This window comes from Homalodisca vitripennis, chromosome 1 (assembly GCF_021130785.1).
Source record: "Homalodisca vitripennis isolate AUS2020 chromosome 1, UT_GWSS_2.1, whole genome shotgun sequence".
Taxonomy (NCBI): Eukaryota; Metazoa; Arthropoda; class Insecta; order Hemiptera; family Cicadellidae; genus Homalodisca; species Homalodisca vitripennis.
The window spans coordinates 140,176,815-140,195,592 of record NC_060207.1 but is presented as its reverse complement, the minus strand read 5'-3'; the positions used below and the strand labels follow the sequence as shown (position 1 = coordinate 140,195,592).

The following is an 18,778-nucleotide window of genomic DNA, read 5'->3' as shown; positions in this document are numbered from 1 at the left end:
ATCCGCACTCTGTGTGAAGATGCTTTATACACATTAGTTAAGGACATTAATACAATAACATAATCTGTTTATTCTCAGGTATCAAGAGAGAGGGGAGAAGCACTTGCAATAGAATATGGAATAAAGCTTATTGAGACCAGTGTCAAATCCGCACTCTGTGCGAAGATGCTTTATACACATTAGTTAAGGACATTAATACAATAACATAATCTGTTTATTCTCAGGTATCAAGAGAGAGGGGAGAAGCACTTGATAGAATATGGAATAAAGCTTATTGAGACCAGTGTCAAATCCGCACTCTGTGCGAAGATGCTTTATACACATTAGTTAAGGACATTAATACAATAACATAATCTGTTTATTCTCAGGTATCAAGAGAGAGGGGAGAAGCACTTGCAATAGAATATGGAATAAAGCTTATTGAGACCAGTGTCAAATCCGCACTCTGTGCGAAGATGCTTTATACACATTAGTTAAGGACATTAATACAATAACATAATCTGTTTATTCTCAGGTATCAAGAGAGAGGGGAGAAGCACTTGATAGAATATGGAATAAAGCTTATTGAGACCAGTGTCAAATCCGCACTCTGTGCGAAGATGCTTTATACACATTAGTTAAGGACATTAATACAATAACATAATCTGTTTATTCTCAGGTATCAAGAGAGAGGGGAGAAGCACTTGATAGAATATGGAATAAAGCTTATTGAGACCAGTGTCAAATCCGCACTCTGTGTGAAGATGCTTTATACACATTAGTTAAGGACATTAATACAATAACATAATCTGTTTATTCTCAGGTATCAAGAGAGAGGGGAGAAGCACTTGCAATAGAATATGGAATCAAGTTTATGGAGACCAGTGCCAAGGCCTCAATCAATGTTGAAGACGCTTTCTACACATTAGCTAGGGACATCAAAACAAAAACAGAGAAGAAACTGGTAAGTTTTAACCTTTTAAGATGGTAAACATTTTTAAATACCTCTATTTCTGTTAACTTTTGTTTCTAAGCAAACTGATGTATTATCTTATCCCCTAGACTTATCACATCTATTTCCTGCCTCAGAATGGTTTGCCATGAAATTACAGTGACATGCAGGAGCAATAAAATAGACATTCTAAATTATGATTATTTTGATTTCAGACTTAAATGACACTTATTGTATTTACTGTATATTGCTTTTAAAAAGGTGCCCACCTGACTAGAAAACCAGGAATCTTATTGTATCGGTAAAATCTCAAAAACAATTTCTCTCAAAGAACTTATATCAAGAAATAATTTGTTGGTCTCTTGAATCTGGAGTTGATGAACCTCAAACATTGGATTTTACCACTTGATTCATGCAACTATAAATGAATATCAGCATCGTTTGGGCAGTAATGTTGCTGGATTGTTGCAAGTGTGTTTATAGCGCATGGTTGTTACAAGTTGTGTGATGTGATTGAAAATGTGTTCACGAGCCTCACTTGACGTTGTTTAATGTAAAGTTGCCTCTACAAGTGTGGTAGAATTTTGATTATTCTTACCTTTTTGTTCTATTAGTCTATATGTAACAATCTGTTGGACGATTACAGTTCGGTCTATAATGATTGGTCCTTACACGCCTCCTTGATTTGTCTTCAGAATATCAATCAAAACAAAGAAAACGTGAGTTTAAGTTTGATACCATGGCCATGTGCCAACCTCGAATAAACAAAATATCCTCACCAGTGTCCTGATGGCTGGCTGAAGTCCTTACACACGTCAGTTCATCGTCAGTGTTGAACCGTTGTTGATTGGTTGGGCTGTAATCATGAAAAGGTTATCATTCAAACCATAGATATCCTTGTGTTTATTTATTTTGTAGCTCCTAGATGTAGTTAGTTATCAAAATAAATTTCTAGTTGTGTTGTGGTGGCGTGATTCTGTTCTTGTGTAAGGTATCATCTGAAGGCAAACGCAAAGTATTTAATCACACAATAATTTATAGTTGAGTACTTTTACTAAGGGGTAACTGTGGAAGGTGCTGGTTGGTACCATTGCTTATTTATTCCACAGATTGCAAATTAACTTTGTTAATTTGCGTATCAAAGCCCAGAGGTATAGCTACAATTTCTTGGTGGCAAACTTCTGAAGTTGGTAGGGTCTAATAGTAGTGAGAAAGGTATCCGGTATATTGGAGTTACATAGTAATTGATTTAAATGTATTTTATAACTTATTTTGATCAAAAATCTAAAAAAATATTTTGATACATAGTCTACATATGGCAATAACGTAATTTTCTAAATAATGTTTTACTTATATTATTAATGTCTATGTTAATGTATTCATGAATGATAGCTGATCTGCAGGAAACAATCTACCAATCACCAAAGCATGTTTTGTTGTACTTTCTACTTTTTTTATGAAAACCCATAGACCCAATCTTTGATTATTTTTCATCCTGCGATAGAATATATTTAACTCGAATAAAATTTAATCTTCATGATCCCAATATGGATGCTAGGTTTATTCACTTAAAAGTCAAAAACATAAATAAAGAAATAATGCTGGTTTTGTAAGTAATATTGACTTGAAGTTCGTATTTTTGTGCATTACCACGTGTCTGCTGCGTTTATATGAGGATGAAAGGTGCTCAACAGTAAAATATAAACAATTGGTGTAATATGTTTTATGTAGTTCTTGTATATAAAAACCGGGTATACATACGTTCAGTAAAAAAATAGGGTTTTTTAATAATACTTAATTTCAAGTTCATATTTTCTACTTCTGTGTTCTTCAGTGTCAGTACCTGCTAGTTCTAAGTGCGAATATCAGCTGCTTGACGGTCAACAGACGATCGCTAATCTTTATGTTACATCATACTTTGTGTAGTTGTATATTATAGATATATTCTCAAAAAAATATATGAATGTTTATTTTATGTCAAAATGAATTCTTCTATCATGAAGAAATAGGGTTTGCATTTTTTCACATGTTTCTATTTTAATTAATACAGACATGTAACTATATATTTTCACGGAAATTGGATATATTCTGAAAGCAAATTTTATAATATATAATTTCTATAATTTAAAAGTAGAAGGTAGATGATATGACTTTACTGTAACAATAGAGTCATTTTCCTCAACCTCTGTAAATTCCTTTGAATATCATGGTATTCTTAGGATTTTTGTTTTCCAAAGAGATGAAACAAATTAAAAGTGAAGTTTAGATTAAAGTTATTTTGGTTTATTTTCTGGTTATACCTAACCAATCTCGTGAATAGGGTAAACCGTGATCTCGTGTCGAAAGTTCATGTACCGCAGATGAAATTTGGTTATCACAAGTACAGCTGGTGATAGAATTTTGTTCCTGTGGCACTCAGCTTAATACAGTTAAATACAGTATTATAGTTATTAATATTTTGTTTAATAATGACTAAAAATCGGAAAATGTTTACCAGAAAAAACAAGAAAAGACCAGGAATTTGAAAAAAAGGTTTTGAGTGGCCACCCTGTTTTAATATAAAAATAATACTGTTTTAAAATAACCAAATACTACAACATATTTTCTGTCTATAGTAAATTTTCTTTGTGTAAAGCTTTTCATTAATTGGCTGAGGTTTGTCATAGCAATTGCCAAATAAATTGCCTGTTTTATTTAATCTCTTATTGTATCACTTTGGATATCATGGAATGTGATCTCCCATAAAAAGTATATAATATAAGTGTCACAAAATGTGTTGTAAAATTTAATGTAGCCATGTTTTTCTTGATTACTGTAACTAAACAAAAATGTATAATTTAATCAAAAGAAAATAAAATTCACAGTAAGAAAGAATGCATCTACCCATTGGGATTATAGTATTGTACTGACTGTATTAAACATTGGCACCTAAATATAGCAGAATCAGAGACTTCTGTCGGGTTTTAGTATAAGATTACCAAATCTTTATTCCTTGCAGCTAATGTTATATGGAACCTCAGTAAGAAACAGCTACAAAAGGAGTGGATGTTTTTGGGTCTATGCAGCATAACCACAACCATCCCCTGTAGTGTGTTTTATTGGTTTCTAACATTAGATTAACACAATCCACCTTTTGTGACTTCCATTTTTGACAATTTTAGCCTTATAGAGAGTTTATTGTCAATTATTTATTTTTAAGGAAGAGGTTTTAACCCTTCCCACACATATTACAGATAATTTTACGTGAAAAAGTGACATCAAATCAGGTATGTCACAATCAGAGAGTTTTTTATTGCAAACTGTAGTTGTAAAAATGGTGATGAAATTATTTAGAATATTAACTAAATGCCAGACTACAGCTGTGCTCATTCATTGTTTTTGGTTACCTGTTATCAATCTAAAACTGGCTGTCTTAGCAACTGAACACCAGTTTGTACTGTACATTGGGGCTTTACATATTTAATTGTAACAAATATGTAAAATCATTTAAATTTTTCTACGTCCTTGATAACTTCAGAATTCTTAATTCATATATAAATTAAGGCAAATTGACATTAATTTCCTAAGCTAATTGCTCACTAGGGAGAAATTTATTTCCAACACTCTTAAAGAGTTAAGTAACCCAACACAGCTTTATGAAACTGCAAAAAATATTTGTGTGTATACAAAATTATAATTGATATACTTTTTATGTGATTAGTTTTATATACAATTTAAACTGTTTTATCTTCTCTAGTATTGTACTAAAAATTTGTATTGTTTCTGTTCCTGTTCCATTGGAAACGCCAGAAGGTAAAGTGATATTCCATGAGTTCTTTTATTGTTGGAAACTGAATGATTTTCTTTTAGTTTGCAATACCATGTAGATAGCATATTTAACGCAATAAGTATTGTTGTTGTAATTTGTTATGTTTCATAATATTGTGTAGAGTCTAAACCTATAACCATTTACTTTTAAAAATCTTATGTTTTGATTTAATTTCCATTTAACCCTTTGAGTGCCACGGCATATTTTCCTAAGTCATACGGGTTCTGTTTTGCAAGCGTGTGTGGAAAACACTATATTAAAAAAATTATTCAACCGATTTGAATAATTTTTTTTTTAGTTTGTGTGTTATAAAACAAGGTATTTTTTTCATATAATATTATAATTTTATTTTTATTTACACAAAAAGAATATAGGTTATAACAAAAAACTAAAAAATGAAAAAAAATAAATTTCAAGTTTGAACTAAAATTTTATTTATACAATATTTTTTTAATTTTTTTTAGCTATACCATATGAAAGAGCATGAAAAACTGAACAAAAATCATGCATAATATGGTGTGTTACAGTAATATTTAACCAGATACTGCAATATATACAAAATACAACAAAAAGCAATTTTTGTTCAAGTTTGTCAAAAGTTTAGAAACAATATTATAACTATCCTATTTCACTCAATGAAGTAAGACGACTGTAAAATACTAATTATATAAAAAGTATATAAAAATATACACAGGCCTACAATATAACCTTACTTCACCTAAAATCTATAGTTTGATTGGAACTTGCGTTTTACTTCATCACAAATCCAACAATAAAATATACGTCACTAAACACGAAAAAAGAAGTTTATAAATGCATTATAAGTTTTACTGAACACAATTGCAGAATAGTAATAACAACAGTTTTCAGCATAAACACACGAAACTAACACAATGTAAACACACAACAAACGAAACTGTGTAGTTAATGGCAACAAGTAGCAGCTGACCAACTATTGCGTCATCTGTTTTTTTTCTGATGGCAAATAACTACAAGGGGGCGGTGAACAATAAAAATCAATCACAATCGATTGTTCGAAACTTGTAGATTGCCGTGAAATAAGTTATTTGTCAAAACAAAAATGAATTATATGTGATATTAATTAAATACAAATCGTCTACTGGGTAGATGCCGGCAATTTATGCACATTTAACAACATCTACTATGTAGACGCTGCGGCACTCAAAGGGTTAACTTGCAAGTAATTATAACTTTTGTTGTTTATATTTTTGTGTCCAAACATTTGGTTCACACGTTTGCTCCTAGGTGGCACTTATATGTGTCAGGTGGTTTCTTTCAGTTGACCAACATTAAATAATAAAGACTTTACCAAAATATCAGCTACACTAAATATGATTTTCCCCATAAACCAAACTTAACAAATGCTTGAGATGTTTTCAATACAAATAATACATGGTTATGTATTAATTTATGTAGCAACCAATTGTTTTAGGTGTCAGAACATTGTTACTGGCCATTTGGTCTATAGCAATTAAAAACATGTTTTCAATAGAAATTAAATACTATAGACCAGCTGACACATTTACAGTGCTTTTTATAAATCATCTGTAATTATACAAATCTAGATGGTAATAATCGAGAAAATCACTTATGATGCATTTAGTTTAGAAAATTATTTATGGAATATCAATTGATAATAAGAGTCAGCTGTAATGAAAATGTAAACAACATTGGAACTCACAGGACCAAATTGTAAAGAAAAAACAATTGGCGCGCACACATATGTTTACAAAAGTTCAGACTTTCATCATACACCTGACCAAAATAATTTTTTTAAGAATTGAGGAATATCAAATGAACATGTTTGTCTAACTAGTCCATTTTATCTATACCAACCGGATGGTCTTTGGAAAAAAACATTTAAAGGTAAATATTTTGTAGTGTGGGAGTGAACATGTTGCTGCAATCTGTTTGGTGAATTAAGAAATTAAAGTAAGAATTAATAGACTTGGTGTTTGTGAAACAAATTTTACTCTTTCAAAACAAAACTAGTAATTACGTAATTAATACTTAGTTAGAAGCATTGTTTTATAAATACTAATTTTAACCTACACTTTTAATAAATAACTAACACTACATAAAATTAAATCCTTGTAATTATAATTTTAAATTTCCTTATTCCTCTCATGTTTATATTACAGGTATCACGTTATATTTTGTAACTATCACTCCTTCACACTCATATATGAAGATTATGTTTTTATTTAATATTAACCGCTTCCCGGTCTACTTTATTTGCCCAAGTTGGTCATATTTAGGTCCAGTTTTTTTACCATCGGAAATAGTAGTTTTTTACAAGCGAAAACTATTTATATTGATTAAAAATTGTTTTCATGCATATTTCATGTCTTTTTTTAATTTTAAAAACTATATACAAGATTAACCCGAGTATACTCAGACGTTTGTATTTATTGTATATATATTATAAATAAAATTAATGTTTTGCACACGATATATCTAATGAACTATACAAAAGGAATATAATGAAATTCTGGTAGAGAATAAATGAAAGTGTTGAATATAAAAAAATAAAACTCCCATCTGATTGTTCAAAATCACTAACAAGCTCTTCATCGCTCATGGTCTAATACACCTCTCAAATTTACTTGAAAATAAACTCAGGAAATATTGTGAAACACAGCTAAAATGGCAGCGCAATAAGGAAGGACGACGCCAGTGCGATCTACCGATTCCTCTACAAACTATTACAGCGCACGTAAAGTGCTGCTGTAGGCGGGGAACTCGTCAAATAACTACTGAGCAAGTTAATACAAATTAGAACGGACATTTATTTGTTGCACGAGTTTACTCGGGTTAGTCCGTATACAAACATTTGTAAAAAACGGGTTAGCTCGGGATAATCCGGGAAGCGGTTAATGGCTTTAACTTATTGTTTACTGAAATAATTTAGTATTTGAAAGCTTTTATATTCATAAAGCAATTCATTAGAAGTATCCTTAACAATGTAGCCTTATGTTCCTTGTATGTATCTCTAGCACATGCTTAATTAACATTTTCATTTCTAGAGTTTATTGTTTTTTTGGAGTAATTTTGTTTTAACACTTTGTTTGTTGTATGTAATAATGCTGTTTTATGGTATTTGAATGTGGCACGATTCAAATTCAATGCCTCCAAAAAAAAATTAATAATATAAAATATTTACAGCCTTATTTTGATTTCTATAATTAATGTTGTATTGATATTCTGTATGTTTACCTCTTGTGGACGGCTGAATATATCAATATTTGTAGACTAGGGACAAAAATGTGCATTTTTCAAACACATTTTTAGATAAATTTATTGTGCAATAGTAAATTTGCACCAAATAATTTCTAAACGGCCTTATAACCAAAAAGGCATGCTGATATATATATATATATATATAATTTTTGTAATTTCCTGAAGACGGCTTAAGCCGAAATATAGAAAATGTTTATTACAATAACTGAAGAATTCTTATTGAAGATTAATATATATATATATATATATATATATATATATATAAAGTTGTAGTGTTGCTGACAAACTAAACAGATTTTTTAAATCTATAGGATGTTCAGAAAAGGGCGTTATAAACATCTGTGGCTGATAGTATTCACGATTTTAAAAAAAAAATTATCTATAGATATAAGTTGAGAAATGTTTTGTTTAGCTGCTAACCGCTATTTTGTATTTTTACAAAAATTTATATCTCTAGAAATAGTAAAGCTACAGATACCAAACTTTGCACATAGGTATTGATATATTGACAAACTAAAAAAAAATGTGTGATTTGCTTTAGTATTAACAAAATGGCTCCTGTTGAAAATTGTAAAAGTTAAATAACAAAAAACCGTATAGTTTTCAAAGACTTATTGACAATAATGATTGTTGCTCCTAGCTTTCTTTTGCAAACATACCTTTGAAGAGGTCGTGTTCATTTATGTGTTGACGGATTTCATTGAAACAAAGACCATTGGGATGTAATAATACTTTCAAAATAGTTGCTATCTTGTATATATTATTTATATTTTGTAAATTACCTGTGATAAATGCGGTTTTAAACAGTTTTACACTAAAAAGTAAATTGGTATGGTTTTGCTCTGATTTGCAGATATGTATATTCACATATTGTCTGTGAAGAATTTAGTGTATTTGTATCCTTCCATGAAGGATTATTTTCTGTGGAAACAAACCTGTATACAAAATTTTATTCTAAGATCCCATACAATTGACTACTAGATTCGGTAGTTTTAGACATACAAATTGAATATAATTTGTTTGACGAAAAATTCTACAACATATACGTGTAAGTGGCATTTCAAGAGCCCAAGCTAAGATTTTGGTAGTTTTCTGTAACTGAACAAATGTCTGTTATGTATAACATTGGTACATATTTTGAATATGTAGCAAAAAAGTATCAGATGGGCTATAAAGGTTAGTTGAATTATGTATTATGGTGTTCTGAAAACAATTCAACTTTCACACACATAGTTTATTAGCAAATGTATTAGTCTACATTCAAATTAAAGTCAAAAAAGTGTATGTAGCTGAATTCGTAAAATACAATTTAGAAAGCCAGAAAAAAAGAAAATATGTTTGATGGTTTTTTGCTAATTATGTTTACAAAGCCGTATTAAATACAACATTAACTTCTGATCTATTAGGTGGTTCCATTCAGGATTAGAGATAATCACACATAAAAAGCAAGGTAGAGGAATTATAAAGAATTTTCTAGACACAGACATATTCTTTGAAAGGAAAACTGTTTATATAGCTCAGAAATGCCATAAATTGCAATCAGTTTTAAACAAACCCTAATAAGATTAAAATGTAACAAAAGCCTTTTACTCAGTTAAAAAGTTTTGGAATTTGATTGTAAATTTACAAATTGTTCTTATTTTTTGCCTCTTTATCCTCCTTTTTTGTTTTACAAATTTATTTAGAATTATTTAAACTATTCCTATTGTATCTATTATATGTAAAGTCTTATCTTATAAATAAAAATGAATCTCAAAATGTGTTGCTAAGCGCAAATATTGAGAACAGCTGGACCAATTTGGTTAATTCCTTTTGTAAAATGTTCATTGAAATCCATGGAAGGTTTTTATAAAGCAAAATATAAGAAAAGTTACCTTGAATATTTTGAAATTCAGAAAAAATAGTTTTTACGTTTCATAATCCAAATTAAACTGGCACTAATCAGCTTTATGTCGACAAAATGGCTGAAACATCTGTTTACATTTAAATTTGATGAAATATTAAGTAGACAGTGATTGATCAGTAGTGTAATGCAGATAGTAAATATGAAGTTAATATATACATTTTAATCCAGATTGCGCCAGTGATGGATTTAAATAATCTAATGCATTTTAAATAATTTAAACACTGTTATATAACCAACCTTAATGACTAAAGTTATGAATGTTTTCACATAAGTTACTTTAAACTGGTGGGCTTCCTTGACATTGTGACATTGTATTTTATCAGTGGCTTATAGAAAACAGAGAAATTAACACTAACATGCCTCAACGATTCATTGTTTCCCTGGCTACAGTCCAAAAAGCAAGACTGGTATAACGCAAAACTTTAATAATGATTATTTTGGAATGTTGCATAACCTTAATAAGGATTTCCTTGTTATATTGAAAGTACATAAGAAGTAGGTATGACTTCCCCCTAGGTCGTAATAGGCTTTTCAGTCCTACTTATGTGTGTATTTTCTTCATCAGGACAAGACAAACTCAACTGTGTCAACACGATTTTGACCAAAATAGATTTCCGAGAACTAGATAATTGAACGTATATAATATTTTGATTGAGGCAATATGGCAAGCTAAACTGTGACATAGTAGGTAAGTGAATTTAAATGGTCTTAAGTAGGCACTTTTTAACCGAAGTAGGCATCTCGGTCCTACGTAAGTATATATATTTTCTTCCTCAGAACAACAAAGCAAACTCTACTATGGTACTGAAAATATCTAAGACCTGAAATATATAACAAGGACTGGAAATATACGCTTTTTGACCGAAGTAAGTTTCTGAGATTTGTGTTTTCTTCATCGGGATGACAAGGCAGATTCAGCTGTGACGTTATGTATATAATTAATTAGAACCAGAAATGCTCCTACACGTGCCAAACATGATATAATAATTAAGTTAAACTCTGATACTAAAATAATATCTACCTGATGTATGCCTACTTACGTTTTAAAATTTGTATAGGACTCCCATCATATTACATCATAATTGCCTTTACTAAGTAATATAAGGACTTCGGTTCTAAAGATTGCGTGCAAAGATGCGGGTAACAGCTAGTAAATAATAAATGTTTTCATTTCATATGAAACTATATTTTGCTTATAAGAATGTGTGACAAGTATTTCAAAAGATTTCTGGTAAATAAGTATATTTTTTCTTCAATTTTGTAGGTTTAAAGGTCTAGTGTAACTATTATGATATTAAATATAGCAAAAATATGGTTTACTAAAACTTAGTAATGTGGCTGTTATTTTATGTTATTTTTGTAGAACTAAATTTTATTTCATTCTCTTCAATACATTAAATTACATATGAGATTTTGACAAATTCACAGAAATCACAATAAGATCTGGTGTGTCTTAGGAAGCAAGTAATCCGCCTAAGGGGGGCCACCAATTGAAGGCCATCGAGCCCCACCGCAAGCCCACCAACTGGCTAGCCCGCTGCACTCTCCTCTGACGCCCCCCGCCACTCTGCCACCTCAAGTGCTGTGAACAAGTGTCTTGACTGTCGACATTGCTACTATGAACATATTTCTATGATTTTTTTTATAGAAGAAGATCTGAAAATATGTGTATATAAATATAATTATGTCGCACACAATATTTGACATAAGTAAGATTTTCATGTTACATTCATTGTAGCTTTCTTTTCTTGAAAATGTAATTTACCTTTTCTTACCGATGAAACGCAAGTTTTTACAGGAGTCATTTTTTTTAAATAAGTAATAATTCTTAAAATAAAAATGCCATGTTTTATTAATTATTTTTATTGTATTATTTAGTTTTGTACAATATATTTCAAGTTTATATATATAATTAATATATGTGATAACAGTTCTATATTTATTTTTTTAAGTTATATTTTATTTTAAAATATTATGTTTATCCTATTTTGCATAGATTATTTGTTTGAATTATATAAACCCCGAACCTTGTACAGAATGCGATGTGCAACACAAAATATTAAAAACAATATTTAACGTATTGTCAGCCAAAACAAAAAAGATTGCTACCATAACAAACAAATTGATACCACAGTTTGATCAGAATTTAAAAGAATTCAATGAGGGCCAAAGTCAAGTGCCTGTACTTAAACAGTTTTAGTGGAGTGTGTTTTATACAGTCGGTTGGTTACTCTTGGCTTACATATTATGATCTCAACACAGGACTGCAGAATTGTAGCACAACTATTGAACGTGAGCGCTTTGTGTTTTTGTACGGATTGTTGAGCCGGATTCGTCATTTTATTGACAACCACTTTAGTGTTGTCAACTAATTATGGATCAAAGGCTTAATATTCATGTGAGGGGTTCTTCATCCTTATTACAGGTATTTAGGATAAATTTTATATTGTAATATTGCATTATAAAACATTGTTGTTATAATAAAGTAGCTGTATTTTCTGTTAAATCGGCTCATTCATTTAAGAAAGAGAATACTTTTTGTCCTGATTAACCTTTTTGTTGAATTTATATAATACGCAAGTGAAGTTAGGGAAATGAAATTGCTAGACTATGAAAGTTGGAAATGCATGAAATGAATATGAGCTGTGATATAATATGTGAAGTGCTATTTCTCATATATAGATTTTTTGTATTGGTTTTGATTATAATATACAACAGCTTGGAAAATCAGAGATTGATGCATGAAATACCCCTTAGCCTTTATAAACTACCCAACAACATAATATATAAAATTATAATGTTCAAGAACATTAACACAAATTAGATACACTATAAAGAAGATTGGCCAATGACAAGTTACCAGTGTAATCCTCAAAAGTACCAGATCATTTAAAAATAAAATTACATGATATATTTTGAACGTTTCCGATCATGATATTCATTTGTAAATGTTCAGTGACTATAATGTTTTATCTGAGAATTGGAAAGAAAATAAGTTTAATATTATAAAAGTTTTACCTTATTGTTGGTTACAAGTGTAGAACATGAAACATGTATTTAAAATATTTATTTAAAAAAGCTAGTTTTTATAACTTAAGCAAATGTGTTGTGCTTATACAAAATTATTTAGAGATTTAGAATTAAAATGTTTCTGCAGGAAATATATTTAAGCCTCTTAAAAAATGAACAAAAAACTTCATTTATATCAAAAAGACTAAATATATAACTTTGGGATTGAGAGAGGTGCTGGCTGGTGTCCTCAAAATGGGTCGGGAACTTATATGTGTACCAGAACATTGATGTATCTATCTGCATTCTGGCTTTGGCAACCTGAGTCTATTGGTCTGTAGTTTCCAATCTACGAGGGAGTGATCATGTACCCATTTTCATATCCCTTCAGTCCTTACCTCCCCAAATTAATGGACTTCTAAGGTAGAAAGTAAAAAGAGCTGATTGGAGCAAGCTCCAAAATAACATAACTTCTCAAACCACTAACTTTCTAAATTCTGACATAGAGTCAGCAAATGCATTGTTTACATCCGCACTTATATCAGTGGCTGATCTGAGTATTCCAAAGTCCTCAGGAAACCAATGTTGAAACAGGTCTCTTGGTCGCACCCCTGGTCTGAGGGGTGTTCGTTGCTCCAAAAGATCTTGCAAAGTGTTTTAAAATATTTATACATTTTCAATGGAAGTGAACCTTGAACGATATCGAGAATTGAGAGCAAAGGCAGTCATTTTTCAAGCAGGACTATTTAAGCCAACTACAAAGAACCACTCCCGTATCAGACGTTTGGATAAAGTTGGGATCAGTTTGTAACATCCCTCTCCATGCTGTATCATAGATCTCAAACAAGTTTGCGAGGTAGTTACAGATCTCGAACAATTGCCAATATATTTGTAATGCACTTCGCGGAGATTTCTAAAACTTCGTCATATAGTCAAGAATTTAAAAACTTTAAAACCACACTGAAAGATAGCCTCTGAATTTGAAGTAAATAATGTTTCTCCTTTGAATCTTCCCTTCTCTGTCTAAGAGCTCCATTCGTTCCTTAAATTCACATCAAACACAGTACCAGGTTCCGATAACATACATCATGCTATGTTGCAGAACCTGGTGGAAGATATAAAACACAATCTTTTAGTATTATATAGTAGAATATTTTTAGAAAACAAACATCTTGGTGTCGTTCTCATGTAATCCCCTACCATAAACCGTGCCACGATAGGACCACCTCTCCAAGAAGCTCATCTCCCTCACGAGTTGCCTTTCCAAAGCCCTTGAGAGAATGATTAATTACAGAGATATGGTTTCTGGAGAAGGACAACCTTTTTAATTCCAAGGAAACAGTTAGCCGCTGTATTCTTGAAATTAAAAGCATACGATACAGCTTGGAAATAGATATTGGAAATATTTTAATATACTGAGACAGGGAGGTTACATTATTGAGTTTATAAACGATTTCCTGTCAGAAAGAACTATTGAGATTAGTCTATGGAAAATCCTGTCCAATCCTGTTACTCAAGAAAATAGAATCCAACAGAGTAGCGTTTAAAGTTGCACCCTGTTTGCCAAAAATGTACACAAAGTATTGGTATTTAAACAATCAAAAACTGGATCTATTAAAAGTAGGGTATGATGTGTCATCCATCCATGAGTATCAAGGAAAATAAACTGTCTATGCTGTGGTTATACGATCATCGAAGATCCCAGAAGAGGAGCTCTACAACTCTAAACAGCACTGCAGTGTAGTGATTACAAGGCACAGAAAATTTTTCACCAGTGGCAAATGACACGTTAAGCAAATAAACAGTTTCTCGGACTACATTCTAGCAAAACATACGGTTTGAGGGCTGAGTCACAAACCGTACCACAAAAGAACCAAGATGGAAACACTTATCTGACACATACATTTCAGACCCACAGTGTCTCTACTCTGGAAAAGTTGAAAACATTACACTACAAATGTAAGTGTTTGTGGTTTCATCACAACCCAAATTTTTCCCCAAACCACAACCACAGGTGAAGACCATCTAACAACCCAGGAAGATTAACCTGAAGCAAAACTTACTAACATTTCTTTGGATCAGTATTTCATACTGATACAGCTCCTCTTTTAGAAACTCAACATCTAAAAAAGACAAGGCACAATCAAACTACAAAAAATCCAAATATTTTATAACTTCCTACTAAACAAGATGAAATAACTTCCATAACTATATTCCATCAAAATTTTCAATGCTCTTGCAAAAAAGTAGAGAAAATAACCATCTAATGATCGATTTGAAACCTACAATACTACTCACCGAGCATGAATTAAGCAAGGAAAAATCAAAGTAGGGAAAATCACAAAATGGGGGAGTTACAATTGATGCACAAGAAAAAGCAAACCTGAAAGAGGAAGCACATATCTAACAAAAATATTGAATTGGTATCTGAAACTGCACTAGCAAAAATTAATATCAAAAGTACAACTTTTTATGTACTTGGTACTCGTATTTATTGTCCATCAGGAGGACAATCCAAACTAGCTGTTGACATCCTAGTCTACATACTTACCACACATAAAGCGGAGGTTAACCACCATATCTTAATGAGTGACATCAACATATACAGATTAACAGTGAACACAGATAACACTTTCTTTGAGGATGAACTATCAACTTTTGGAATCAAACTGCTTTCTCTCCCAGAAACCAGGACTTACTATCACTCCAGAACATCTATTGACTGTATATGTACAAACATATCTGAAGATATGGTGGACTTTACAGTAGTCCAGACAGGGATATCAGATCATACTGGTCAGACATGCACTTTCACTGTGTGTTGCTTAGCTCCTCTAAGAAAGAAGCTATATTTAAAAGTTTTTCAAGAAAAAAACCTTGACATCTGAAAAAATAATTCTCTGCTGAAAACTGGGAAAATATGCACTGTGCACCTGATGCTGAAGAGAGCTACAAGTTATTTTTAACAACTGTCAGACAAACCCTGGACTATGAAAAAAAGCACAAGATAAACAAAGAAAAAACTGCAATGAAGACGAAAACATTCTAAAATAAGACTTTTTAACTCCCTTACACGGATATGAATTAACTGGAAATGACAATGACAGAACAGAAATGGCCATTTAACACAGAGAAACAAAGTAAACAAAAAGATGAATAAAATATACAGTTGGAAATAGATGGCAAAATAGTGGAATTATCTGTTGTACAGTTATGTTTGGCCTAATGTATGATAAGTTAAGGCTCTAGGGATCATATTACCCATTTAATCTATCACGTTTCGTACAATATATAATTTTTTTATGTGTATATTTGTAGGTATTCATATATTTATAGGGGAAGTTCTGGAATTACTAATTACATGGCTAATTGTAAAAAAATTTTATTAGTAATAACATATATTTCACTTCATTTCAAGTGACTTGTGTTATGCAATTTTAAATTCTTTGTTTAAAGGTTATTTTTGACGATGGAAGGATTGTGAAGGAAACAGGATTTTTCCGGACATTTGCCATCGTTCAGTGAAACAAGAAAACAGTAACACTACGTTTCGTTAGTGTTACTGTTTTCTTGTTTCACTGAACGATGGCAAATGTCCGGAAAAATCCTGTTTCCTTCACAATTTTAAATGTTTTCTACTAGGATCTGTAAGACAATATATTTTGAGTAACATTGTTTGTTTGCCTATTGCATGGTTTATATTGTTCTTTTTGTATTTAATTAAGTAAATCCTTTTTTGGCATCGGACATTTAAGAGTTACTTATGTGACGGTAAAAATTGTCTAATACAAAATGAAAAATCACTGAAATTGAGGACTACTTAAAAGATTATCAAGCACTAGAAATTTTAACATAATTAAGTTTTGCTACTACGTGGAATGGACAACACTTGTAATACTTAAATTTCTTTTATACTTGGTTGTAACAGACGACCTTACCAAGACTGAATTCTTGTTTTAGGCTGTTGAAATATGTTTGGATGCTGAAAATATTTTGGGCAATGATAACCTCAGTATATTTTGCAATTCAAAAAGTAATAGAAGATGGAACTGACAACAACTCATTACAAACAGTGTACTGAAGTTTATTTTTAAACACTTTTATAACAATTGTCAAAAAATCATTGCTTTCTGATTCATTCATAGAGAATCTGAAGGCAGTGGTAATGATTTGATTACTAGTGACGAACTGAAGACTTGCACATCAACTGGCTGCTCAGCAGTGAAGGTCAGCTGTGTGCAGTTAGTGATCTGCAGAAAACCGTTGTGGGAGAAATGACCTGCTACACCAACAGCGTCAAGCCAAACATACAGAGCAATAGCGTCAAAGCTCAGGGTAACTACCACTTCTCGATCATCTTTCCCAGGTGTCACGTCCACTACCTGAAATAAGTGGAAAGGTTTTGTAAAACTGTGCACTAAAACATATTGTAGGTATGTATGTTTTCATTAGACATTTTAATAACAAACACCATCAAAACACATTGACAAACATTAATTAACATTATAATTTGCTTTTGATTATTCAGGTTCTCCTTTTTAAATGTCTTAGTAGAACTTTTTTATTTCATGGAAACATCAACATCTCAGATTTTAGGAGATTCAGTGCAGAAATATATGTTTCAATTTAGGCCTAAGTGACACTGACATCATATTGATGTTGACACTGACACATACATATTGTCTGATTATCATGTCAGATAAAGTATACAAAGACATCAGCACTAAGAAGAGAGTTGGTTAATTATTTTTGTTTTTCTATAATATTATTACTCTCATATAATTGTTATAATATTATTTACAATATATTAATTGTACATTTTTATACATCCTCGTATATTTTTTAAAACTGTAATTTGTAATTAACTTGTGCTAAAATTTATATTAAGGAGTGAACTGTGAGCTGAGTCTTCATTTAATCAGAACAGTATTAATCATGTCTGAGTTGACTCATTTGATGACTCAATTCTTTATTCTATTGAATCATTTCTGCCATCGATATTGGTTATACTATTGCAGCAATGTTAAAAATAAGGAATGAGAAAAATAATGTTAATTGTTAACTATCTCCCTATCATAATTGATGAATCTCTTAAAAACACTACATCTCTTGAAAATCCATATTAAATTACCAAAACCAAATATAAAATGTTCTTTTAAATAATATAGCCTTTACCAATGTACCAGTCATACTACATGTTCCACTCTTCTTGGTGTATTAAAAACCAAGTTCAAATTTTGTTAAAGTGTTTTTAATACTACAGACCAGCTAACACAAACGCATGTGCGTGCACACACCACACCTACATATATATGCAATTACTAGTTTTTATAGTGACACAGGCAGATGCCAAGCAATACATAACAAATGTGTTACACATTTCTACAGACCGTATACATAGTTTCAGACCATAAAGAGTTAATGAAAGTAAGTGGCACACAGTATCTCTGGTTGATTTTAATGATACCAACTGGCACATATATTTATGCTGCTAGTCTGTGGTGAAAAATATATCACTCAAATATGTGCCAGGAGGACTAATTTAACATTACTGCTCTTGACTGGAATTCCAGCCTTGCGTCACTAGTATGTGCTATGGCAGGCTAGAAAACAAGTACCATACTCCCTTTTCAATAATTACTTTCGTGTGATCCCAGCCAACAATGGAGGGGGAATATAATGTCTGTTTGCCGCATGTGGTGCCGGTTTTCCTCTTTCTTTTGGCAAAAATTGTACTCGGATCGACAATTTTCTAGATAAAGGCCACTTGATCAAGGACAACTTTTATAATAGATTTCCTAGATACTTGTAAGTCAGCTCATGTGCTCTACCATCACCCTACATGGTGACAGGAATTACACAC

The 18,778-nt window shown here is 31.3% G+C and overlaps 2 protein-coding genes across 6 annotated transcripts in view; one reads left to right on the top strand and one right to left on the bottom strand.

The window, feature by feature from the left end:
* Positions 1-12,412, top strand: part of LOC124372215 (ras-related protein Rab-8A) — a 31,995-nt gene extending 19,583 nt beyond the window's left edge. Inside the window, exons 4-6 of one of the 2 annotated variants that reach the window (XM_046830586.1) lie at positions 803-943; positions 3,066-3,068; positions 11,364-12,412. In XM_046830586.1, the coding sequence (XP_046686542.1) occupies positions 803-943; positions 3,066-3,068; positions 11,364-11,459 (240 nt within the window). In that variant the 3' untranslated portion in view covers positions 11,460-12,412. The remainder of the gene's footprint in view (positions 1-802; positions 944-3,065; positions 3,069-11,363) is intronic. The other variant, XM_046830592.1, reaches the window with a different exon arrangement.
* Positions 12,413-16,983: 4,571 nt separating this feature from the next.
* The window catches only part of LOC124372192 (beta-mannosidase-like), a 49,457-nt gene continuing 47,662 nt past the window's right edge, over positions 16,984-18,778 (bottom strand). For all 4 annotated transcript variants that reach the window (XM_046830562.1, XM_046830568.1, XM_046830570.1 and 1 more), the window contains exon 15: positions 16,984-17,297. In XM_046830562.1, the coding sequence (XP_046686518.1) occupies positions 17,055-17,297 (243 nt within the window). In that variant the 3' untranslated portion in view covers positions 16,984-17,054. The remainder of the gene's footprint in view (positions 17,298-18,778) is intronic.